General features: G+C 41.8%; 2 protein-coding genes across 3 annotated transcripts in view; one reads left to right on the top strand and one right to left on the bottom strand.

Moving 5' to 3' along the window:
* kirrel3l (kirre like nephrin family adhesion molecule 3, like) overlaps positions 1-18,047 on the top strand; it is a 44,283-nt gene extending 26,236 nt beyond the window's left edge. Inside the window, exons 2-15 of one of the 2 annotated variants that reach the window (XM_084726454.1) lie at positions 711-866; positions 1,499-1,648; positions 3,586-3,743; positions 5,202-5,352; positions 5,542-5,647; positions 6,427-6,575; positions 6,700-6,827; positions 8,416-8,542; positions 11,628-11,728; positions 12,469-12,667; positions 14,602-14,709; positions 14,911-15,020; positions 15,173-15,262; positions 15,783-18,047. In XM_084726454.1, the coding sequence (XP_084582580.1) occupies positions 711-866; positions 1,499-1,648; positions 3,586-3,743; positions 5,202-5,352; positions 5,542-5,647; positions 6,427-6,575; positions 6,700-6,827; positions 8,416-8,542; positions 11,628-11,728; positions 12,469-12,667; positions 14,602-14,709; positions 14,911-15,020; positions 15,173-15,262; positions 15,783-16,277 (2,228 nt within the window). In that variant the 3' untranslated portion in view covers positions 16,278-18,047. Of the gene's footprint in view, positions 1-710; positions 867-1,498; positions 1,649-3,585; positions 3,744-5,201; positions 5,353-5,541; positions 5,648-6,426; positions 6,576-6,699; positions 6,828-8,415; positions 8,543-11,627; positions 11,729-12,468; positions 12,668-14,601; positions 14,722-14,910; positions 15,021-15,172; positions 15,263-15,782 lie in introns of both variants that reach the window. The other variant, XM_084726453.1, reaches the window with a different exon arrangement.
* Positions 18,048-21,790: 3,743 nt separating this feature from the next.
* st14 (ST14 transmembrane serine protease matriptase) overlaps positions 21,791-25,361 on the bottom strand; it is a 28,436-nt gene continuing 24,865 nt past the window's right edge. The window contains exons 16-19 of the mRNA XM_084726444.1: positions 24,240-24,420; positions 23,066-23,334; positions 22,363-22,499; positions 21,791-22,234 (exon numbers count right to left, since the gene is read on the bottom strand). Coding sequence (XP_084582570.1) covers positions 22,073-22,234; positions 22,363-22,499; positions 23,066-23,334; positions 24,240-24,420 — 749 coding nt within the window. The 3' untranslated portion in view covers positions 21,791-22,072. The remainder of the gene's footprint in view (positions 22,235-22,362; positions 22,500-23,065; positions 23,335-24,239; positions 24,421-25,361) is intronic.

Raw genomic sequence — 25,361 nt, 5'->3', positions numbered from 1 at the left:
GGTTCCTTTAAGAACCATTTTAATCCAAAGAATCTTTTTTAGAAGAAAAAGTTCTTCAAGGATTGCTAAAATACTTTAACTCTTTTGATAAGGGTTTCTCAAGGGTTCTTTGTACAATAATAAAAGGGTTCTCCGTAGAGCCCCCTGGGTGGGTCCTAGATAAAGCCTTTGAAATATAAAAGGCACCCCAAGCAGAACGCCTTGGGTGGGTTCTTGTTAGCACCCTTAAAGGGTGGAATGGTTTCTGATTGATCCCTCAGAGAAGATTCTGGGTGGAACTATTACACCATAATGGGGTCTCTGTAGAACTTCTCACAGGGTATTGTGATTCTTTATGTTGGGTTCTAGGTAGAACTCTCTAAAATGGTTCTAAGAAGAATAGAACCTTTCCACCTTCCAAGGGTGTTAACAAGTACCCAGCCAGGGGGTTCTACCAAGAACCCTTTCATATTATGGTACAAAGAACCCTTGACAAACCATTGAAAGCTCTTCAAGAATTCCAACAACCCTTTTCTTTGAAAAAAAGGTTGCAAAGGGTTCTAGTCTCACAAAGAACCCTTGATGAAACCTCTGTCCTATGGGGACAAGCTGAAAAACCGTTTTTGGTTCTAATTAGCACCTTTTTTCCAAGAATGAAACTGTACCATCATGACAATGTGAATTCCATAGAGATGTTATATTCACGTCACGCTTTCTCTCTTTTCTTGCAGCCGCCACCCAAGCAGCCTACTTCTCCCAGCAGCCACAGGACCAGGTGGTTGTAGCTGGTCAGTCAGTGACTCTACCCTGTGTCATTGTGGGGTATCGGGGAATGGTACAATGGACCAAAGATGGCCTGGCACTGGGTGGAGAGAGAGACCTACCAGGTATTATCACTCTGTCTGTCTGTCTCCATCTCTCCTGTCTCTACTGCTTTCCTTCTGTGTGTTTATTACACTCTCTGTCTCAGCCTGTCTTGCTGCGATCAATGCCAGGTCTCATTAGAAACCAAGTCTCTCTCTGTCAAACATTGGAGTTTTACGCAAATTAATGTTTAGAGAACAATGTACCACAGACAGGTCGGCTACTGCTGCACACACGGAACCTTAATTTGTTGCTTAGCATTTTAAGGGTCTTGTAGGAAGGTAGATAATCAATTGGCTTTTGTCACGCACTGACATTTAAATGTGTGGCAGACTAGAGAGAAGGTGGAGAGGCTTCCTCTTGACCTTAGCCACCCCATCTTTATTGTGTCTGTGTTTAAAGGACAGACTCCTCATGCAGCAGCTCTCTCACGTGTTGCATTTCCAGCCTCACGCTGCTCTGCTAACACAACGGCTCAATTCCTGGCCCAGTGAGGTGCTGCTTGCTTTCATTTGTGTCTTACAGAGCCTTGCCACGTTTCTCTTCGCCTTTGTTCAAGGCACAAGTCTGTTCATTTTATAGTCCTTTCATTATGTGTTTGTTGTTGGTTGGTTTGTTTGTCTCTGACTCTATTCTCTGTGCTGGCTTCACGCAGGCTGGACGCGCTATTCCTTAATGGGCGACCCGCTATCAGGCGAGCACAGCTTGCTGATCGATTCGGCAGAGTTGGCGGATGACGCGGTGTATGAGTGTCAGGCTACACAGGCGGCACTGCGCTCCCACCGTGCCAAGCTCACTGTACTAGGTAAGATACACAGCTCATGCATGATCCTCACAGCCAGCCCTCGTGCCAAGGCCTGTGGGCTGGCAGCGCAAGGGAACAATCAGGGGAGTGTCTTCATCACAAAACACAGGAGCTTATAGACAAATGTACAAAATAACACATACACATGAATGATTCAAAACCCAACTTATCATAGACAAATTAAAAAATATTCTTCAAGTGATTTGCAAATTATAAAACAATCTTTTATCACAACTCGGAGATAGCCCAACTGTAAATTTAGTTTCTTGGTATAAAATCATGTCCTGAAAGTATAATTCAGACCAAGCAAGGCTCAGCCAAGACATGAAGCCAGAAAAAAAAGGAAACCCCTCTGCTCTCAGTAGCGGTAATCAAGACTGTGGACGTCTAGGATAATGTGATTGCTGCAGTCACAAATGACTTGCGTAGTTGCTTGAAAGTCAGGGTCTGCACAGTTAGCACATTTTACAGTGAGCCACAACATTTGTCAACCGCAAGGCGGTTTTTACATTAACATGATGTGAGTGATCTACTTCTTCACACAGACGTTCAGGGGTGGAGGAGGGGGGGCAAGGAGGAGGAGAAGGGCTCGGGCCTTGTGGGAATTGGAATCGGCAAAGCACTGCTGGCATCTGGTGGCATGCGAAGGAATATCACTCATTAATTAGTCCTGTCAGTCGTCCATATATTCAGGTATTATACAGAAAGAGGGGGGAACTCACAGGGAGAAGTGATGCTGCAGCTTTTACCACAACAGAAAGCTTCATTCCACAGCTTGTTGTCCTTGAATCTATCTGCTGCCAATAAGGTGTATATTCTGACTTCATTGTGGCAGTGGTGCAGATAGTGTTGCCATGGAAAGGCAAGCAGGCTGAGATCACAAATGCTATGTAAGAACATTTCAGCTAAATGAATAGCTTCAGAGAGCTCACCTGTGTTCATCAGCCCACCTTTCTCTGTGTCACTGTCAAAGCTGCACAGAGCAGTACAAAGCAGGGCGGTCATCATATGCCCACACAGCCATAAAGATGCCCACATGGAGGCGGCAAAGAAAGGTGATAAAACAGCTTTTTCTACATTAAATGCACTCTGAAAGACTGAGGCAGGTGGTTCATGAACATTATGTGCATTTCATAAACATATAAATGAAATCAGGTGCATCGCTCAGGAGTTTGCTGTTAACATGCGGACATAAGGAGTGTTAAAGAGAGGAGGGGGCTTTTTCTTTGCATGTGTATGTGTGTGCACATACCTGTATGTGTTTTGTGTGTGTGTGTGTGTGTAAATCAATGTGGCCAGATGAGACCAAAGCAATCCTGCACAGTCAAAGGAGTCAACGGCAGGAGTGCAGTCAGGGGAATCGGCATGGAAATTAAAATCACCTAGCACTCGGATTCCATTAGTGTCCGTGCCGCGGCAGCGGAAGGACCTCTGACAATTCAGATACACACAGTGAAATTGGTTCGGTGGAGGGAGCGAGAAAGGCCAGCACAAACCCCATGTTTACGCCTTCTCTTATTGGTCGGGGAGATAGACGCCTTCATCAGGGGTGGCACGCTTGGCTTGCCAGTGGTGCGTGCGAAACCATGCAAATAAATGAACAAATAAGCAATTCAGTTGAAACATCACTCTGCAACAGTAAGAGCAAATAGAGTAATAATGCTACTCCCAAGAAAGGAAATAAATAAGGTTGAGTCTGTTTTTTTTCCAAATGACAACTGTTCTTGGTCTTTTCTGCTGTCTGGAACTACACCTTGTTAAACAGACACATGTCCAAGAGGAGATATTGTTTGCTTCTTTTGCTGTTGCAGTATATTGATGCTGAGCTAAGAGCAATAGTGAGCTCAATATCTGTATGACTTCTTTGTGGCTCTGTGCTGGCCCGGAGCTGTAATAAGTTTTTTTGTTTTGAGTGGTATGTTTGTTCTGCTTTACAGTTCCTCCATCAGACCCTGTGGTGGAGGGTGGCCCTGTTGTGCGTCTTAAGGCCCACACACCACACAATCTCACCTGCAAAGCCTTGGGAGCCAAACCTGCTGCTGAGATCACCTGGTACAGAGACGGAGAGGTCATGGAATCTGCAATTTATTCCAAGGTACGGTGAGAACAGGATCTGCGCCCGGCATTATCGTTCAATCACCAACGCCCACATGATATTACAAAATGTAGCAGCGGGCAGAAATAAATGCAAAGCTATTCAAAACAGAAATATTTTCTCTTAGGGGTTTAATACTCCTCTTTTTCTTCCGGTTCTCTTTTTATTTTTCTCATCTTTCTTCCATGGTCTCACAGTTTTTTTTTCTTCTATTGCCACCCTTCTCTCACACGATTTGTTCGCTCACTCTCTGCAGTCCCCCTCCCATTTTCACTCAAGCCTGACCCCCCCTCCCATCCCACCTCCGCCTCCTCCTCTGCCTCCCCCTCCCCTCCCCTCCCTCACTAACCCCCTCCACCCCCCCTTTGCTCGCTAATGCAGCGACACTACAGCATAACTGGAGCATGCCAAAGCTCAGACAGGCATGAGTGTTTCATACAGTAGAGTTTATGCGGAGAAGAAATCACCCACAACAATGCAGAAACACAATGGGGATGCGCCGGAGCGTAAGCCAGCCACGGCTGGGAAAGTGTCACATTTTTCATGCTCTCTGACCACGCTAAACGACGCTAAACGCCACATTTAAGGAGGCGAGAGCCTGCAGTGAGAAGGGAGGGAAGAGGATTGGAGGAGGGAGGGAGGGAGGGAGGGGGAGAGGAGAGGAAAAGAGGAATACAGGGGAAAAAAAGAATATAGAGTTATCTAGTGAGATAGCTTTGTGAAAAACAGAGAGAATTTCCAGCATTAAGAAGTGAGACCAGGGGGAGAGGAAGCTTTGTCCGAGCGAGGGGTGGTGACAGGGAGTGATGTGATTTGATCTAGCATAAAAATGCTTTTTGTGTGTCTGGCTGAGGAAGTGAAAGCCTGTGTCCATTGATTTGGCTGTCCAGGGAAAAGGCTCAGCTTGCCCTTGCTCTTTTTCCAAAGATGTGTGACACTTCTTCCTCACTGTCACCACCCAAAAAACAGACACACAGGCACCTTGGCCATCACAGTTTTTTTTTCCTGTGTGTGTGTGTGTGTGTGTGTGTGTGTGTGTGTGTGTGTGTGTGTGTGTGTGTGTGTGTGTAAAGAAGAGAGGGGAGCAGTGAGCCATATCCTCAGAATCTACACCTTTCCTCACTTAGGCGTATTGATTTCTGTGAGCAGTAAATAGATTTAAAAGATGATGACAAACAAGGAGCGCTGACGGGGAACACTCTCAGAAATGTGGGAACAGCACAATATCCCCTGCTGCATCATAAAATATATGATTTAACTGCCATGCCAAAGAACAGGATGGCAATTTTAATGCCTCACACATGAAGAAATAAGACCTGCAGTGTCATAGAGATATCCCTAAGTGGTGCAATCACAAATGGCAAGTGACTTGCTGGTGCCACATCAAGCTGATGTTCAGTTGTTGAGTCTCTCTGTAAAAGTAGAGTTTGTAAACTGTTGCTTGTACTACTTCTACAGTCGCTGATGGAGGATGGGAAGAGGGAGGCGGCTGTCAGTATGCTTCCAATCATCCCTGAGGACGGCGACTCCGGACGCACCTACACCTGCAGGGTTCTTAACCCAGCTGCCCCCGCTGGACGACAGACATCGGTCACTATCAACGTCCAGCGTGAGTGTCCTGGCATCGGCCTTCTTATAAAGACCGCCAAAAGAAAGCATGCTAGATACAGTAGTCTGTAAAACACTTTTAATCCTGTTGCACTGTTGAAAGGTGAATGGTACAAATAAGATTACTAAATCCAATGAAGACCTGAGTCGTACATTCATGTCAATAATGTAAAGGTTTTCCCTCTCACAGACCCTCCTTCAGTGACTCTATCAGTCCAGCCTCAGACTGTGACTGAAGGAGCCAAGGTCCTCTTCATCTGCTCTGCTTCGGCCAATCCTGAAATCACTGGATACAGGTAACCATCCCTTGTTTTAATCAATGTGATGTGGATACAGATATGGACGGAGCCTTCTGCCACCCTACGTTCATTTTGACAATATTAATGCCCGTTTCTGAAAGCTCACAGATACAGACAAAAGCAGTACAACTGGTGGTCATGTAGCACTGTGGCCAATAGTTCAAGTGAGACCCAACCACATGACAAAGTTTTAAAAGGCCAAACACACTGGAAATGACTTCAATAAAGTAGTGAAAAGAATTCTCTGTCCCCAGTTGTGATGTATTTAATGGCCACAAAGACTACCATCATCTATAATGCTGCTTCCGCTTTTAAATCTTTCTCAAGTGGTACATAATTTCAGCCTCTTTCAGTGTCACCATGTTTTGACTCTTCCTCTTTGGGGTAACTTTTGACTTTAAAATACATACCAACATAAAGGATGCATGAAAGTATGTGGGCAGTGATGGTTATATATTTTGAAAGGGATACATTTATTTTTGTACATATAGGAGCCATAAATGAGCCTTTAGATGACGATACAACACAATCACACAACTATTTTGAGATATTATATGCTGCCAACAAGCCAATAAACACAAAGATGTAATCCAAAAAAGCAGAACAAGCATGTGAGTGTTTAGTAGATTCATTGCGTTAAATGGACTGCTTGATTGGCAGCGTTTGATTGTGATTGGCACAAGCCGTGAATCAGCTAATAGCCACTTTGATACGCATGGCTTAGTACCTTCCCTGAACTAATGTGGCTGTATAATGTGATCACTCATCTGTTCCAGGTGGTCAAAAGGAGGAGTTCCCATCTCTGAGGCAAACGGGGACAGCCTTGAAGTGACAGTGGACTACTCTTACTTCACTGACCCTGTCTCCTGTGAGGTGTCCAACTCTGTGGGCAGCACCAATGTCAGCACCCTGGTCGATGTCCAATGTGAGTTTAACTTTCTGTACAGTGTGGCTAAGCTGTGTATTTTGAGATTTTCTCGAGGTGTGTGTTATTTTAAAGGCACCCCTCTTATTGATTGTAACTGGCTGCCTGTGTTGCTTCACCCTAGTTGGCCCCAGACTGTTGTCGGAGCCTAAGCCAATGACAGTGGATATAGGAATGGATGCAGCCTTTACTTGTGCATGGACTGGAAACCCTCCTCTGACCCTGGCATGGACAAAGCAAGGCTCCAGCGTGGTAAGGCAACAGAAATACTAGTCATCACTTCTGTCTTGGTGGTAAGGCGAAGCTTCAACACCTTCCCTCAACACTATCCCTCCAGAGAGAAACATCCACACATGGCCTTCAGGCATGAATCCCTCACACTTTTCCCCCACACGTTCTTTTTCAGGCTGAATCTTCAACACCTCCTCTCTCCATGCTCCCTGAGGGCTAAAGCCTCTGGCAGAAAACTGTCTGTCCACTGACAGATTCATACAGCATCATCAGGGCACATGACATGCTGTCATAACTCTAACGCAATCAATCGCTCAATCAATCACTCAGTCAACCGGTGAGCCAAGGTGTGGCTGAAGCTAACAGAATTACAACACATGCTGCAGTTTTTAGAATGTAATATCTGCCTCTTTGATGATGCTGCACCAACAAAGATTAACTTAGTCTAAGATTAGTTCTACTCAGAGTTCAGCAAAACTAGGTCTAAAATTAGTAAATCCATAAAAAACGTTTTATGGTTTGCTAGCTAGCTAAAAAATGTTATATTATTTGCAAGCTAGCTAAAGAGTTAGTTAATTTACTAATGATGGCTCCTCAGAGAAGCTCTAATTTCCTTCCTTGCTGGCAGAATTATAAACTGTTGTGAAAGAAAGAAGAGATTTAACCTAGGTTTAATCTAGGTTTGTGCAAAGTTTGGTGCAACCTAATTTAAAGCTAAACAATGATTTAATCAGGTTTAAGAATCAATCCTTGTTGGTGCAACCCATCCTTAGACTAAAAAGGCCCAACACCACTTAAGTATCCATTTCCTCAAAGTCAATTTTGTAGGTGGAACAAATGGGACATTTCCACCTTCACTTTACGTCATCCTGGCATGAAAAAAAATTCAGCGCGCACACACCATCATTGGGGACATCCCATAGGAGCTTCTCTCCTGCGACTAATGTAATTTCTGAGGCGATGCTGGAGAAAACTCCCTCAGTAAAGAATGCTGCGGGAGTGGCGTAAACGATGCTGTCATCTCAAAGAGTGAGCGCTTTCAGCCTCTCTGAGGGAACTGTGCAGGCATTTTTCTAATCCACCCACTGCCCCTGTCCCTCACACAGCCACGAGTAATGGATTAATTGGGTTACTCCATAAGTGTGCTGAAATAAAAAAAATTGGAGAGAGTGAGAGGTGGAGGAGGGGGAGTGTAGAGAGGGAGGTGGACGGAGTGGGGGTAAATGGATTAATCACAGCTTGATGGAATGACAGGATCAATGAGCTAAGAAGTGAGTGAGTGTAGCGGCTCCAAAGGCTAGAGCCCACTCACACCATAGTATGCTCTGTTCTGTCCCCACTGTTTAATTACAACAATCTCCCCAGCAGCACGGTCACTCAGCGGTGGCTGGAGTGCTTAATGCTGTGATTAAAGCTCTTCACAATGAAATTAAACTCAAACCACCAGCATTTGTTACAATGGTCAGCCCACCTCTGTGCTGCCTCCACAATGAGTGTGCCACCAATAAAGGTCCCGGTCTCCTTTGTCTGCCTTTTCTCCCCACCGCCTCGCTCTAGTTCGTTCTCTCTCTGACACGCTTCTTGCTTGTCTCTCTGGGTTTCTCTCTAGGTGCTCAGTAATGGTAACACCTTGCAGCTCAAGGCTGTTACACAGGAGGATGCTGGAACATACACCTGCAAGGCCATTGTGCCCCGGATTGGAGTTGCAGAAAGAGATGTCACTCTAACTGTAAATGGTGAGTGGCATTTCTTTCAGAGCATAACACTGTTGCTTATTAAGTTTGGACTGATCTGCTAAAGGGGAAATATGGCACTTTTCATCAGGACGTCCATCAGTGTTGACGGTAAATGTAGTCAATCTAACATCTAACATCATAGATATAGAGATGCAGAATTCACCACAAAATCAACTGTAATTCGCTTATTTCTGAATCAATTTCCATGAAATTTGGAATTAAATTCAGTTACTGGGGGTGATCTAATCAGCAAACTTCCACTGGAATATGTAGGCTCCACCCTATGACTAGGCAACATCAAGAGATAGAATATATAGATAGAATTTCATTTAGAATATCAGCTTTTATCAGTTTCAATTCATTAATAAAATAAACAAGACTGTATTTGTTCTGCAGACTCCATTTAAGAGAAGAATCCATACACCCCAGCTAAGATACATGATGATGATGATAACTCCACTTCTTCAGGCTGGATAGTTTCCATTACACAAACAATGTCACAAATATTGTATGCAATTTATTCACTAAAGTCACTGACACATATAATACATTTTCTGAAGAAACTCAGAAAAGCTGAAATTGTAAATAATTTACACTTCATGTTGCCTCATTGGCATATATATGTCTCAGTGGAAGCTGAAGCTATTCAGACGGTTAATCAGAATCAGAATGATTATTATTTTATTATTATTAAGCAGGTTTTCGCATATAAGGAATTTACTGTGGTATACTGGTGCATAAGATCAAACAAAACAAACAAGATCAAACATTAAAAATAGAAGAAGAAATTAAGGGAATTACTGTGAGTCAAAAACAGTATTTTTAAACTTTTATTTGTATGGATTCAGTGAATCCTTTAGTTTTTTTCTGCCATGGATGATAGGTCCATCATTTAAAATATATGTTGTGATATATGTGAGAATCAATAAATGCGTTACTATATCTGTAAGAATTGTCCTCTGTGAAGTCATGTTAATTATGCACAGTATCTGCTTATTTTGGGTGGGTTTGTTCATTCATGGTGTTTTTGTGGCCACTGTAATGTTATGAACCCTGAATCACTGTGAAGCAAACTGCATTGAATCTTGAATATTTATTTTCATAAATACAATGGTTACAATATGGTTACATGTAAACTCACAGATTTAAATTATTAGGATTTATAAAAAGCACTTACTGTTCTATTCCTCTGCGCCATAAAGGACCACAGTCAGCTCGGTAAATGTTGAAAGTGTTCTGCGGGGTGAACACACTGAGGCAGACAGGGTCCAGGATGGTCAACCATACATGATAAATCTTCATCAACCTCCTGCAATCGTCTTGTAACCTAATGTAAGATACAAAAGTAGGGATCATGGTATCTAACAAATGTAGTGGGTAACAATAAGAATAGCATCGTCAGACAAGTCAGGGATAATATACAGTAAGCATGTCAGTCTGTCAGTGAGTGAAATAAACCCTGACAGGATGATGCAGGACCCAAACACAAAGTGGAGGGGTTTTAATTCATCCAGAAGAGGGTTATTTCACAATATTGACCTGCTCACTGTATAATAGTGAGTGACTCTCAGTGCAGTGACTCTCCAAAATAAATCATTTGACACAAAATATTTATTTTAAAATATTTTTACATCACCTCAAGAGTCTATTCTAAGGTGTGTCATACAGAAATTAGTAATGAGTATGTAATGAATTAGTTTAGCTAAAAAATATTACCTGTGGTATCTCCTCGCAACATATATTTTCATTTTCTGTAGGCATCGTTGCACCTGAGCACCTATCCAAAAGTATAGAAAAATGTAAATATTTCAACAAAACATTAAGTTTATGAAATTCAAAACCTGACATACATTAGACAAGCTGTGGTGGATGAGCAGTAAACTTTGCTAAATTTCAAGTTCATAATATTGGATCTTTGTAACAGGTAATGAACAAGTGGAGTGAGTTACAGTTAGCATTAGCTACCGAGCTACATTTTAGCATTGCAACAACACATACATCGACTAACTGCAAAGTACCAAGACACACAAAGTTGTTGACTCACCATTGACAAACGTCCTGCTGCATCCGCAATGTTTCAACTTCTGCAGGAGCCTCTCCGTCTGGGTCAGATTCTGGATCAGAATCAAAGGGTTGAAGTGAAGCGTGTCTGAAAAAAGCCATATCTAGGTAACTGTTCAGCATAAACATACCGGCGTGGGCCCGATAATTTAAGCCACGCCCACATCCGGAGAGGGGCGCGACTACTCACAGCTCATTTGCATTTAAAGCTACAGGCACAGAAACAGCTCGTTTTGCAAAAGGCTGAAACGGGGGTATAGAGGCATGCTGAAATGCATGATCTGAGTGGTGTTTATGAAAGAAACTTCAAAAGCATGTTTTGAGAACCTCTGAAACATATAAAAACTTGTCAGAAAGGGGCATAATATGGTACCTTTAATAGAAATTAATGTTTTGGCATAGTGCTGATTAGATCACCCCCAGTATCTAAATTCAATTCAGTTTAATTAGTTTAATTAGTTATCATGTTCAGTTTCTGAGGTTTAAAACAAACTACATTTCATGAAAATTGGTTCAGAATTAAGTGGGTTACAGTAGATTTTGCTGTAAAATCTGCATCTCTCCATGCACAGTGTATAATTTAATTGACCTCCTCAATATGGCAGAGACATGTCAAATCACAAACATGGTCTCTACATTTCTATATCTACGCCTAACACTATGTTGTAGCCAACAAAGTAATACTTACAGGCTAGGGTGTTGATACACAACATGGACATGGATGTCAGAACCTCACATGCAGTGCATCCTGGTACACGTAGGCACTGCTGGCACTGTAGCAGGAGATCTCAGTTTTCTCAGTCAATATAGCACACACTGAGGAATTTATTGCTTCAATTAACAACATTTGCCATCAACATCGACTGGACATTCACATAAAAAAATCCAGAATTTTTTCTTTTACATAAGTAGCATCAAAATTGATATCTGACGATTTAGTATTGGTCAATTTTTCAAAATATTCTCCTTCTTTTTTTCATGTATCTATTCTTTGCTCTCTGTCTTTCTGTCTTCTTCACACCAGGCCCTCCTATCATCACAGCGGACGCCACGCAGCACGCTGTCAAGCACTCCAAGGGCAAGCTGGAGTGTCGGGTGGGAAGCAGCCCCCCACCTGATAAGATTGTAAGTGAGCCTCTTATTTGTGTTGTGCATCACTCACTTGTGTTTGGGAGTTTATACAGTATACTCCGTGTTCCTCTTAGCCACACCCACATGTGATGGCTCACTCAAGTGTAGCTTTATCCCTGACCTCACCTTCACACCTTTGCACTAGCACATCTCCACCTCACACGCTAACAAATACATACACACACACACACACACACACACACACACACATATTCACAACTCTAATTGCACCGACGTTGACTGGAGAGATAGTGGAGTTGGGGGAGCTGTGGGAGACTGGCTTCCTGCAGGTTTCAGCCAAACCGCATTCAATTAGCAGCCCAAGAGGCATCACTCGGCTGACCCTGTTGAACTGCTGAACGTACGCTGGGCTGAGAGAGGATAATTAGGGTGTGAGGAGGAGTGAGAGACAGGTGCCCTGCTGGCCCTGCGCTACAGACAGCAGAGAGGAGCCTTATTTCATAGTGCAGCTACCTAACCCTCCTTAGGCCTCACCTGCAGGGCAGACGTGGGAGGCAGCTTAAACATGAGCCTGTGAGCTGTGTCAGCCATGGAGCACCTTAGAGGTCGGTAGAGAGAAAGCAGAACAGAGGGAGAAGCTGATGTTCAGTCAGCGGCAGGCGGGGATCTAAGGATAAACAGCCGCACCGGCCTCTGCTTCGCTTGCCATTGAGGAATTCTTCATAGAACAGCGACTTACTCCCTGTTGTCTGTTCTCTTGCTCCTCTCCACAGGTGTGGACCTTTGGAGACATGAGCCTGTCCTCCGGTTCCTCCGGTCGTTACTCAGTGCAGACGGTAACCAGCGACCACGGTGTCCTGTCTTCTCTGGTGCTGTCAGAGACTCTGGCACAGGATTTCCAGCTGCGCTACAACTGCACTGCATGGAACCGCTTCGGCACCGGCACCGCCCTGGTCACGCTGAAGGAGCAAGGTAAAGTAGAGCCCAACTATCACAGCTATATATCAGACCAGCAATACCAAGACAGCACCTGCCCCTCTGGGAGAAAGATTCTGGTTTGATATAAAGAGACAGGTTGTAAAACAAATAAACAAGAGAATCCATCACGAAAAGAAAAGAAAGGGATCCCAAAATGTGAGCAGTAAAAATGTATGAGCCTCCAGAAAGTCACTGGTCTTCCACTTGGATGGAAGAAGACTAAAGGAGCATGACACCTGCCCAATTAACCTTTATTTATTAAGGTATCGCAAATGCTGAGGTTCAGGCAAGGTCAAAAAATCATTTTAGATATGTCAGTAAAACAAAGGTTTGTGTAACCCCAAAAGGGGGTGCAGACACGATGTTTTGGCAAAGTACCTGTATGTTCTGATCTGATGTATATCCAAGGTTCCAGTGGGTTCTTAAAAATAATCTGAATTTTAGTCCTTAAAATGTCTGTAAATATCTTAAATACCATTTTGACAGGTCTGCGAAACTGATTGGATTATAAAGTTAATGCTACTTCTAAGTTGCATTGCATTAAGTGTCTGTCACTGCGCTAACTCCTGCAACACCTCTGCAATAAACCATGTTCCCTGATTCTGACACTGCTAAAACTTTCACACTTTTTTGGGCCAGAATTGATGTGAAATAGGTCATAAATTGCATTCAAAATAGTCTTTAAAAAGTCTTAAAAAGTGTTTAACAGTATATTTAACTAAATATTAGTCGATAACTGGATTTTTTTTTATCAGAACATAATACAGATTGCTTTTGTTTGTTAACCTTAAAGGCACCATTCTGTTAATAGTTTATCATTTTTCTTAATTTAGGTTTGACGCATACATACATTTTGCTCTATTTGTGTTTTTTTTAATTTATAATAATTAAAAATACTCTTTCAGTGTCTAAGATCATTTTGGACAATAACATCTATTGTTGCATTGTAAATTATCCTTCCTCCATTGTATATCTTTGTATCCACTTTTGAGGGATCGTAAAAATGTGTATTTATGTGTATATTGTATTCTGTATAAATAAATATCAGCTGATATATCGATATCAGAATTTTTTTATTCCCTAATATCAGCCCCAAAAATCCAATATCAGTCAGGCCCTAGGAGGAATAATTGCCATCAAAGCCCTCTGCAGAAGTCATGGTGATTCTCTCAATCCTGGCTGTGAAGGGGGCCAGATTAGGTGAAAGCAGCACTCCTGTCCTGTGCTTATCTTAATTATAGTCCTCTAATCGATATGATTTAATCAGCAGATGGTTCCTTTAATGAATATGTTTGCCCCATAACATAGATATTGATTGGGGACAAAAGTCAATTAGAGGAAGCCACATGTGTTTGCGGTTGGGCTCATATTCTCTATCACTGTCTCTGAGCCAAGTTCAGCGTCCCGGGCTGCAGCTCCTTCAAGTGATCTTAAAATTAGGCGGTAGTACTACGACACTGATGCTAGTGGAAGACTTTGTTGCAGCAGACACCAAAAATAAGGTCCTCGCCAGTAATTTACATCAACGTAGCACAGTGGGGTCTCCAGAGAAATGGGCAGCGGTATCTCCTGGAATCTCTAATTAGATTACTGTCTGTTGCTTCATTGCATGTCAGGCCTTGTTACCCTTCTTTCAGAGAGATTAGAGACAATAGCCAGGCTGCAGGTTGCCGCCGGATTGTCCGCGTGAGCATACACTAGCTGTGAGCAGGCCAGAGCTTACTGCAGATGAATTTGTACAGGCGCTGACGTTTTCTGGGATTAGCAAGACAAACGAATGGATCTCTTTCTTTCTGTTGCTCTGATCTGCTTGTTCTTGACACTGACGCTCCACTATCTCTCGTTTCATCCCTCCCCCGCTCTTGACAACCATCTACCCCCACCCTCTACTACACCACACTTTTCTTCTATCACTCTTGTTGTTACAGAAGCCCTGCCTATGTTGATAATTGTTGGCGGAGCTGTGGGTGGAGGCTGTGTCCTGCTCATCTGCGTCATCACTCTGGTCTCCCTGTGCTGCAGGCACACAGGCAAAGGTGAGCTCAACGGTTAGTATGGGCAACAGGGTCAACAGCCAATTCTTCAGATCAAACAGATTTAAGTCTTTTTCATTTGCAAGCTTAAAAGTGAGCACTTTTTGTTCAATTTATGTGCAGTTTCACCCTATGTTTGATGTAAATGTTGATGTACAGGTCTGCCTGGTAAACTAAAGTACCTTTTATTTTCAATCCCCACAGGTAAAAGATGTACTCGTCTTTCCAAAAGTGACATCAGAGTTCAGATTGTTCACAGTGATCACAACGCCACACGTGGCAACGATGATGAAGAGGATGTCAAAGAGCCCATGGTAAATGTCTTTGCATGGCAGATATCTCTGTTGATGGTTAGGGAAACTTCACATTAACACTGCAATGTAAGACTCAGATTGTGTTTTGTTCTTATTCAAGTGAGGTCTTGTTCATCCTAGTAATTCTTCAAAAATGCTTGGTCTTCCCTCAGGCTCCGAACAGCAGCGAGTCTCCTGGGACATCACGCACAGAACACAGCGACCTCCTGGAAGAGGAGGACGATGAGAGATCTGACATCAAGGTAAAACTGAAACTACTTACTTGAAGAAACACTCTAGAAATAGCAAGAATGCATTATTTTCATCCGTTATACACAGTGTTTGATGGTTACTTTAAAAATGATTTCCAAAATAATTACTAATTACTTGTTTAAAAATGTAGTCCGCAACCTAATCCGATACTTTTGGATTACCTCACTATGAAATATGGTAAAACTGTTTAGCCTGATAGTGTTTTATGTCTGTTTGTTTACAGATTGTTTGCCCAGCTATTCCTTCCTTTGTTATGTCTGACTGCACATTTAGATTGATAGCAGAAATTTTGTCCTTTTAAATGTACAAAGTATCCTATTCACACTTAACATTCAAACTAAACTGAGAATACTTTATTCTAGGGCCTATAACATTCAAAAATACTTTTAAGTAGTATTGACAGGTTTGCTAGACAACTTGATTTCTGAGTAGCCAACATTAGTGGTCGGTCCGTGTAGCTTACGTTAGCGGTTGGTCTGTGTAGCTAATGTTAGCATTTTTTTCTCATAGGATCCCACTAATGGCTACTACAATGTTCGTGGCCATGAGGACCGCCATATCCGCAGCAGTGGATTCTCTGAATATGTCCCCAATTCTCGGCCAGTTTACACTCCATCACAACTGCCCTCCCCCAGCCCCATGTATGGTCAGCATGGCACCCAGCCTCGCATCTATGACTTCTCCCACCGTTATGCGACCACCACAGCGGGCAGAACCGCATATGAACAGCAGCAAGCTGCCCAGCAGCAACAAGCTGCCCAGCCCGCCAGCATTTACCCCACTGATCCCGTCTACAGTGGCTCTGCGTACCTACCTGCTACCTACGGTCGCGCCTTCACCAGCTACGTCAAGCCTGCTTCCTACGAGAAGGTGGATGCATATGACCAATCAGATCAGGCCAGCAAGGTGTCTAGCTCTTCTCGCTTCTCTTATGCCTCCTCACAAGTGTCCTCCCAGCAGTCTGACTATGGCCGGCCCTCACAGCGTATGCAGACACATGTTTGATTGGACAAACACACTGGAAAAAAAGAAGCATACAGGAGCAGTGAGTAGATAACCATTGTGGCAGGACTAACATGAGACTTTCTTTTCTCGGACGGTCCTTTAAGGATGTGTTTGGACAGTGTTTGGAGGGAGTTGTGTGATTTTGGTTATGGGATAACCAACCTTTATTTGTTGTGATGGCTCGAGGGATCTGCGACAATGCTAATTGTGGAGCTCCTGAGCTGGGGAATTAAGCAGATTGTGATGTGCAAGTCAAACTTCTGATTACAGTGTGATACCTCACCAGGTTATCTCTACATGATGACCACCCAAACCTGTGGAGATATTCTGACAGTGCAAGAGCCAACTAGAAAACAAATGCATCTCCTGAATTTGGGTGGCCAAAATGACTGGGGTAGCTGTTTACCTGCCTTCCAGAGTTTACTTTGTGTCAACACTAAATGTCAAACATGACGTCTAAAATACTTTGAGAGACAATGTGACAAGCAGGACATATTTGAGGAAAAAACAGATCTGAAAAACCTGTTGTTGTCTGTCATTTGGTGTTTTGTTGGCATGCGAAAGGAATTCTAAGCACATTTTTGTGTCTCTATCATCAACAAAAGACGGAGCTATCCACAGAGACAGACAAACTATTCTGCACAACAGACTAGCTCTACTGACCAACAAGTGCTACAGGCACTGTACTGTATGAAGAGTCTAATCAGCGGTGGAATACTTCTGGCCTGAGCTGTATTCCTGGAGCTTCTTCTGATAACAACCCTAACATGTTGGACTTGTGTTGCTTACCGGTGGCTAAAAGAAGGAGGTATGAAGAGAATGTGTATTTTAGCCTTCATTGTAATGGGGGACTATGTGTTTACTGTGCGTTGTACCAAGATGGACAAGGTAAGGCCATGACAACCCAAAGATGGTGTTAATTTAATGGGGGTAAACAGGGGCTGAGGTCTGAATACTATTGTCCTACCCCTGGTACTGTTTTCTGATTGTAAAATGAAGAGTAAGATATTACCAGAACAATCAAAAAGTGGTGATTTGGAATGATGGCAATCTTGAACTTGAAATAAACTTGAATGCAGCATCAAACTTCAGCAGGCTCAGGTGGGGATTGACTGTCCTAATGTGGACCATACACTCAAGTTTTACAACTCCAATCAAACTGTCTCAATATGTTTACAAGAAACAGTACTACCCTGAAACACTAAGTATCTGTACAAATGGCTGAGCCCATACTTTCTCTCTGTTGCATGCAAATGATGTGTCTAGTGAAACTCTTCAGCGTTTATATTCATGTCCATTTCATGTTTGAGACATTGGTTTCTTCACCTGGCCCTGTTGCATTCCAATTTCCTGGATTTTTCAGTATGGACGCCTGTACTGCCATTTGTCTAAAAAGCTGTTACCAGGCAGCTTGACGAGAGAGAGCAAAAGCCACTTAAAGTGAGGAGGCAAACATCATCGCTTGTCTTTATTTTTATATTTTATATAAGCCTTAATGTACAGCGTGTAAGCTGCTCTATTGTAAAGTATCTTTATATACATATGTATCTATCTTGGTTGATTTATTTGGGTCCACAGATTTTCTTGTCTAAGTTGTTCATCAATCATTGAATGCAGTTACTATGCTTTTTTTGGAACACGACTAATTGCCATTTGTTTGTTCATTCTTTTAATAATGTATTAAGAATTTTATTTGCTAAAAATGAGCTATCGTTGCTTGTACCTTTGTACACATATTTATATTTAAATAAAACCATTTCCGATAAAGAACTGTCTCGTGTGAATTCTGAGTTATCAGCCTGGTTAATCAGCCTGGTGTGTAGCTTCATCGGGCATGGGGAACAGCGACAAACAAAGCTTTCCATGTAGCAACAATGATGAATACATAAATTAGCAGCACTGTCTATGTTGATTTTCCTATTCCCCCAGTGGTGCGCTGCTTTTAATGAAGACAGATGAGATAGCAGAACCCCCACTGTATGTGTATCCACCTCCCGAAGTCGACATGCCCATCTCGTAGGGTAATAGGATAGAGCTGTGACAAAGGTAGGTATTATTTGACAATATGAGTTTGTCTTGTCACCTCTGTTCCCCAGGTAGGCATGCTGCTCACGACGGGGAGGAGAAGTACATGCTCATTACTATTCTACTGTGAGAAGGGACAAGGTCTCACTAGACACGCATTTCTTATCCACATCATAATACAAAATGAGACCTCATCACAGACAAATAATACAGGTAATGCAATTAGGTACTGAGGAATCAGATAAAAGATGTTTATTATTATACAAAAACATACACAAACACACGAACAAAGAAAGGTTATAAAGTATGTCCATACTCCAAGTCATAGTCAATGTACAATGTTTATGAAAATAAAAGGATCACTCCAGGTTTCAACACATTAAATTTAGTACAAACGATATAAAGGAAAACGTTGTGGTTTTATTTTGTACTTTACAGCTTGATCAATACTTTCTTTTTTTTCCTCAAATACACATTTAAGAGTGAGACTGAAGTTAATACAACTTTAAAAAAGTTATGTTAACTTCATAATCCAATCAACTTTTAAAACCTGTCAAAATCAAGATATTTTAAGGCCTGAAATTCAAATGATTGAATTTTAGATTTTAAGGGCCCACAGAAACCCTGTAAAAGTTGTAGCCTCTCCCAAATGTTGGAGAAATACACATTTACACTTGCATAGTTGAACTGTAAACCTATGAAATTAATTTGAAAAAAAGGCCAGCTGAGCAATATCCTCAAAGTTTTCTTCGCAATTTTCCCCCCTTCAATAAATAATACTTATGCAAATCTTTGGTTTGCTTCTCCAGGATACAATATTTCCAGGATAAGCCAGAGATAAAAAGGGAAATATAATAAAAGACACCATCCAGTCAAACGTTTGATTTAAAAGTTGATTGAGTTGGTCGTGACCAAAGACAGGAAACTCTCATGGGGGATAAGAGCTCATTGCTCTGCTCTGGCACCATGTGAAAAGCCCATTGGTTTGCTTTGGCTCTCAGGTGTGTGTGACTGAAGACCCCAATCACCCTGAGCTTAACTAGAGATCTGTGCAAAAGCCAACTGGATCTAATCCTCATCGTCTGCTCTGAATATCACACTTTGGCAAATCATTCACAGACCAGGCAAAGGCCAATAAGTGTCTGTAAATATGTAATAGAAATACTGATGTAGACCCCCCGATCAGATAAACAACAACTCAAAACAACTTAAGCATCACTCCAGTCTCGCATCAACATTCTTCAGGGACCATAGTGTTTTGTTTTTTTTTTGCCTGCCTCAGCCCACCAACTACAAATCTGTTAAACTTAACATTACTGCTGGCCATTTTCCAAAGCAAACTGTGGGCTTAAGAGATTGATTAATTCATTTTCTACCTTCCAGGCAGCTTCTGCTTTTCATTCATTTTAGTTAGATATGAAAATGCCCCTGCATAGATTTCTTTTTTTCTTGTTCTTTTGTTTTTCTCTTAACTTCTGTTGTCATCACATGATGATGCAGATGTCTCTACAAGCTGATGTTTACACTTCACTGATAAGTTACTACTAATTACTGACAAGAACTGAGACTAATGGATGCCTGGTAGATACATAGGTAGATAAAATGCTTTAATCAATTTAAAAACCTGTGCTATGTAAAATGGTGAACAGTAAAATGTGAGTATTTTGCCACAAATATCCTAAAAAATAGTGCTGTGGTCCCTTTAAGGGATAGTTCACTCAAAAAGTGAAAATTAAGTCATTATCTACTCACCCTCATGCCGATTGAGGGTTGGATTTATTTTGTTAGTCCGCAAAACACTGCTGTAGTTTCACAAGAAAACAGCGTTGCAGAATCTCCCAAACAATGAAGGTGAATGGTGACCAGTTTTCAAACGTAAAAATAACTGGAAATAAAACATAAAATGCCTCCATACTGCTTGTCTGGCATAATCTAAGTGTCCTAAAGTCCCAACATGCTGTTTGCACACAATCACAACACACACACACAGTTCATGTGCATGTGAACGTGGCTCCAAGATAAGGATCTACAGTGAAGATTCAAGCTTAAAAACATGGTGTAAATAACATTCTTTTCGTCAACCTGGCATTTGGGGCTTTAAGAGCCCTGGATTACACCAGATGAGTAGTATGCAGGCATTTTATGATTTTATTCTGTTGTTTTTTTACATTCGAAATTACACATGGTGTAAATAACATTCTTTTTGTCAACCTGGCATTTGGGGCTTTAAGAGCCCTGGATTACACCAGATGAGTAGTATGGAGGCATTTTATGATTTTATTCTGTTGTTTTTTTACATTCGAAAACGGGTCACCATTCATTTCCATTGTCTGGGAGATTCTGTAACAAATTTGTCTGTGTAACTCCAGCAGTGTTTTGTGGACTGACAAACTAAACCTGACCTTCAATCAGAATGAGGATGAGTAAATGACTGATTTTTCATTTTGAGTGAACAATCCCTTTAAGACGCCAGATTAATAAAACCCCAAATGTATAGTTATACAAAAACATAAAGTGCTTCAATCAATGCCGCCCAAGATGATAAAGGCATCTAACCTGTTCAGAAATACATGACTTACCAGCAAAATATGCAGCATTTTTCAAACCAAAAACAATGTATAGATTCATATATACAGAATCCCTCTAAATCATCACTTATGAAACCCCGACACACACAGGCAGAGCAGACTGAGGATCACTTCAGCTATATTAACACAATATCTGGTGCCATGTGGAGGTGTGGGCATGTTTATGTGTGCCTTAGAAAATAACGCCTGTAAAATAATCAGAAAGTAATGGGTTTTTTTTGTTAGATTCACTGCTTTGTTCTTGCCACTGTCTCAGGTTTTGCTTTGCTTGTTTAGTTCCGGGTTTCAGCCTGTTTGGCAGTAGTATGTTGCCCTAGGCCAAAACAGTGTACAGGTTTTGACATCAGTATTCTATAAAAATGTATAGTAACTAACAGTGACATTACATTCTCTGTCCCTTTCATCTACTGAGAGACATCGGCAGAGCAGACTGAGGATCGCTTCAGCTGTATTCACACAAAATCTAGGGTTTTGCAGAGGTGTGGGCGTGTTTATTTGTGCTTCAGAACATAATTGCAGTGAAACAATCAGAAAATAACCTTTTATATCTCTGATTCACTGCTTTGTTATTGCTACTGGAGCTCACTCTCCTAATTCACACTGTATGTCTCTTGCCCACTCTCTCATTTATTGAGCTGAGGGGAAGGGGCCAACTTTGAAAGTTGCGTTTAAAAACAATGTTGCAGATTCTACCTTTAAAAACAATTATTTTATTTAATTCAGAAATACACACAAAACTGTGTAAATTTTTCATATTTTTATCTGAAAAAGTTACATTGGTCAAATATTGGGAACATAATTCCCAGCAATATGCACCAATCCCAGAATATGCATATTTCATTATTTGTACTCTGAATATATACACTAGTAAAACATAATGATTGATGGGGGTAAAAATCTTTAAATCTTTAAAACTATATAAAATATGAGTTGGTGTGGTTTGTGTGTAAGTGTGTGTGTAAGTGGGAGGAGTAGGCAAAAGGGGGTTGACAACAAAGTAAAGTGCTTTAAGACATTCATGTGAGTAGCTGGGTCCATGCAGCAGTATCCTCATGCTGCTGCTAAATGAATAAATCTTGGAGAGACTTGTCCTGAATAAGACTCAAATGTTCTGTCTCCATTATTTTTAGCACACTGACGTTGTCCCCCGCTCTGCATCCCTCCCTGCTACCGACAGCATCATCAAACCCCTGTCTCTGTCCTGATCCACTCTCTCAGCTTGGTGACGCGTGTGTAAACACCGGGCTTGTTCCGACGAGCGCAGCCCTCGCCCCAGCTCACAATGCCAGCCTGAAACCACTTCCCACTCTCCTCGAAACACACCAGGGGGCCTCCGGAGTCTCCCTGGCGAGGACGGTAAGAAGAGAACGGTTATTAGATTGGGTCTGGATGTGAGATGCATGATAATTGTAAGGGTGTGAGAACCTATCTATATCAGCGCTTTGGCTGGAGAATGTGTTGGACGTTCTCACCTGGCATGCGTCGACTCCTCCGGCCAAGAATCCACTGCAGAGCATCCTGGAGGTGACTTGGCCTTCAGTGACCACGTTGCACACAGTATCGTTGATGATTTTCACCGATGCCTTTTGCAGCAGCTGTGCTTTTTGACCTGTGAGAGTGGGACAAAGGGGTCAGCGCTCTGTCACGTGACCTATGTGTTCGTCACTAACATCAAAGGTGTTAATGGGCTGGATTAGTGTTAGCTAATGAAGGTTTAAGAGGCTTCCCAGGAGAGCCGACGTCTGTCTTGATATATGGATATGGAAGAAGGCTTAATGGAATAGAGCAGATTAGAAAAAGATGAGAGAAAAGGGAGGGAGGGTTGAGCGGAAGAGAAGTATGTCATGATGGGAGAGATAAAGAAATGGGAAGGACATTAAAGGAAAGAAAGAAGACAGGATGAAATGAGGAAGAGATGAAGGAAGCAGGCAGGCAAAGAAGATGAAGGACGGAGATGAATAGCTAATTGTGAGAAGGATGGGGGAGGAGTGGGATGTCTTAATTTTGATGTGAGCTGGATATGCAAAAAGGGAAAGACACAATTGTAGAGTGGGTCACCCATAATTGAGGAATAACAGTATAAATATTCAAAATGAGTATAATAATCAGTTATACACAGTGAAAAACAAAAGATGACTACAGTTCCACACAGAACCACCAATTCCTGCATAATACCTCCTTCTCGGAGCGCGCCCCAGCCTGTGACCCAGCAGGCCATGCCTGCAGGGAAGACGTGGGAGTAAGAGGGTAGGCAGATGGGTTGGATGGTGTTGGTGAACTCCAGCGGCTCGCTGAGCTCCAGCAGTGCAATGTCATAGTCAAAGGTCATTTGGTTGTAATCCGGGTGGGAGATGATCCTCTTCAATGGGCGGCGCTGTACACCATCCTGCTTGTACTGGTCCTGCATGCCACTATAGGTTTGCCAGTTGGATGCAACATGGTTCCTGTGGTAGCATGTACAGCATCATGGGGCAAAGGTTATGTTTGTGTACACGCACGGACCAGGATGGGTGGATGCAATGTCAAGAACATGTGTGCAATCTAATACAATCCAACACGTAAAGCCCTGCAACATATGTTTCTGTAAGATTACAGTGTTTGTTATCACCTCAATAACATGATAATAAACAGCTTTCAACAAAGTAATTAAATATAACTTAAATTAACTATACCCTCAACAAGAAACTCTGCACAAACTGAAGAATGTTAGTATTATTGTACTGGATTGCATGCACTTTTCATGATATTGTCACCATCCCTGTACAAAAACATGCAAAAATTACATACCACTTATAATGATTTGTGACTGTAAAATAAACCCTTGTCTTGGCTTGAATAAGTAATCTGGAAAATGCATGCAACTTTAAAAAAAACAGCATTGTGAATAGCAAATATCAACACCAACTGTGAGTCTGAGAGGATGAACATATTCCTCGCTCAATAACAATAGAGGTGTCTCAGGTCTAACAGCATGGTGAGTGCTCCACCTACAGGCCACTCTGACGAATGCACGTCCATGCTTCCATGGATGAGATGTAAATTTAGCCCCCCCAAGGTTTTTCTGAATTAACTGCATCATCAGGGGCCAATTTTCAGACTTTGCAATTTGTATATAAATGGCCCCTCTGTTGTGCAAAGTTCTACTTTTTTCCAGCACAATGTGTATGAGAATACTGCATAATGAGATCTAATAAAATGTAAAATAATATGATGAATAATAAAATATAAGGGGAACAATAAGAGTTTATATACCAAAATATATGAGAAGGGATGTGGTACATGTCATATATGGTACAGTTCTGTTCTCTAGATGTATATGAGTGCTGTGGACGTTTAAGCTGTGACTCACGCTGGGTTGCTAGTGACAAAGCAGTGGGAAGCTGAGAGGAGCCACGTCTCCGAGATGATTGAGGCACCACAAACATGCCCGTAGGTGAGGAAGTGAAGGCTGACCTGCCAGGGCCACTCCCCCAGCTCAGCGTTCTGCCCTCCCACGATGCGGTTCAGCTTATAGGGCCGGGTGCCACAATCTTTAAAAAAGAAAACATGAGAGTTTGAGTTTTTGAACGATCATTGATTCAGATGAAAAATATTCTACATTTACAATGGGTTGCAACAAGTCACAAACTACAATACGAAACCACAATTAGATTAAATTAAAGCAATACATCCACAAAAGGGATTTCTAGTCCTTTAAAGAAAAAAGTTTGCCCTCACAATCTCACACCCTTTGAAACGCATCCAAATCCTCCATTTTGACATAATATTTATATTCTAACAACACACATGCTCTAACTAGACTCTTAAAAACTAATAAACAATCACAGTCCTGTCCTCTATCCATTCTGTCTTTGCTACTGCAAGCCACTACAAGGAACCTTCATACTGAACTTCATACTGTGTTGATTTTGGGTGTCCCTGTGGACAAAAGTGGTATTGCTTTCACAGCAATAGCCACAAAATAGAACGTTAAAAATAAAATTATCTAAAGGCAAATCTCCTCCTGCTTTATTTAACTGCTCATCATACTACTCACTGTAACTTAGCCTGGGAACATGTAAACACAGACTCGTTTCATCCAAATGCATGGAGACTCTTCTCGGAGATGGTCTTATTAACTTATTTAGGTCATAGAGAGACATCAGTATTAAAATGAGACAGTTTCATAACCAGTTAGAAACTCTTTGTAGTAGCTTTAAATAAAATGTAATCTTTGCTTGTTTAAACAGATTATTCAACAGTCCACCTTATCCTTATTTTTAACCATAATAAAACCAAATACAAACATCTGTTTGGTGAAATGCTCTCTGTAAACTGCTGATTAAGTCCAAAGTGTTCTAAATAAAGACATTAATCTAGAACAGTGGTTGTCAGGACACCCAGGGGGTCCTCAAAGTTACGGCAGGGGGGCCTCCAAATTATTGTTTAATAATTTTTTGAAAGCTGTTGTTAGCCATGTTACAACTGCTGC

The sequence above is a fragment of the Lutjanus erythropterus genome, chromosome 9 (assembly GCF_056507025.1).
Source record: "Lutjanus erythropterus isolate fLutEry1 chromosome 9, fLutEry1.hap2, whole genome shotgun sequence".
NCBI lineage: Eukaryota > Metazoa > Chordata > Actinopteri > Lutjaniformes > Lutjanidae > Lutjanus > Lutjanus erythropterus.
This window is presented reverse-complemented; position numbering and strand designations above follow the sequence as displayed.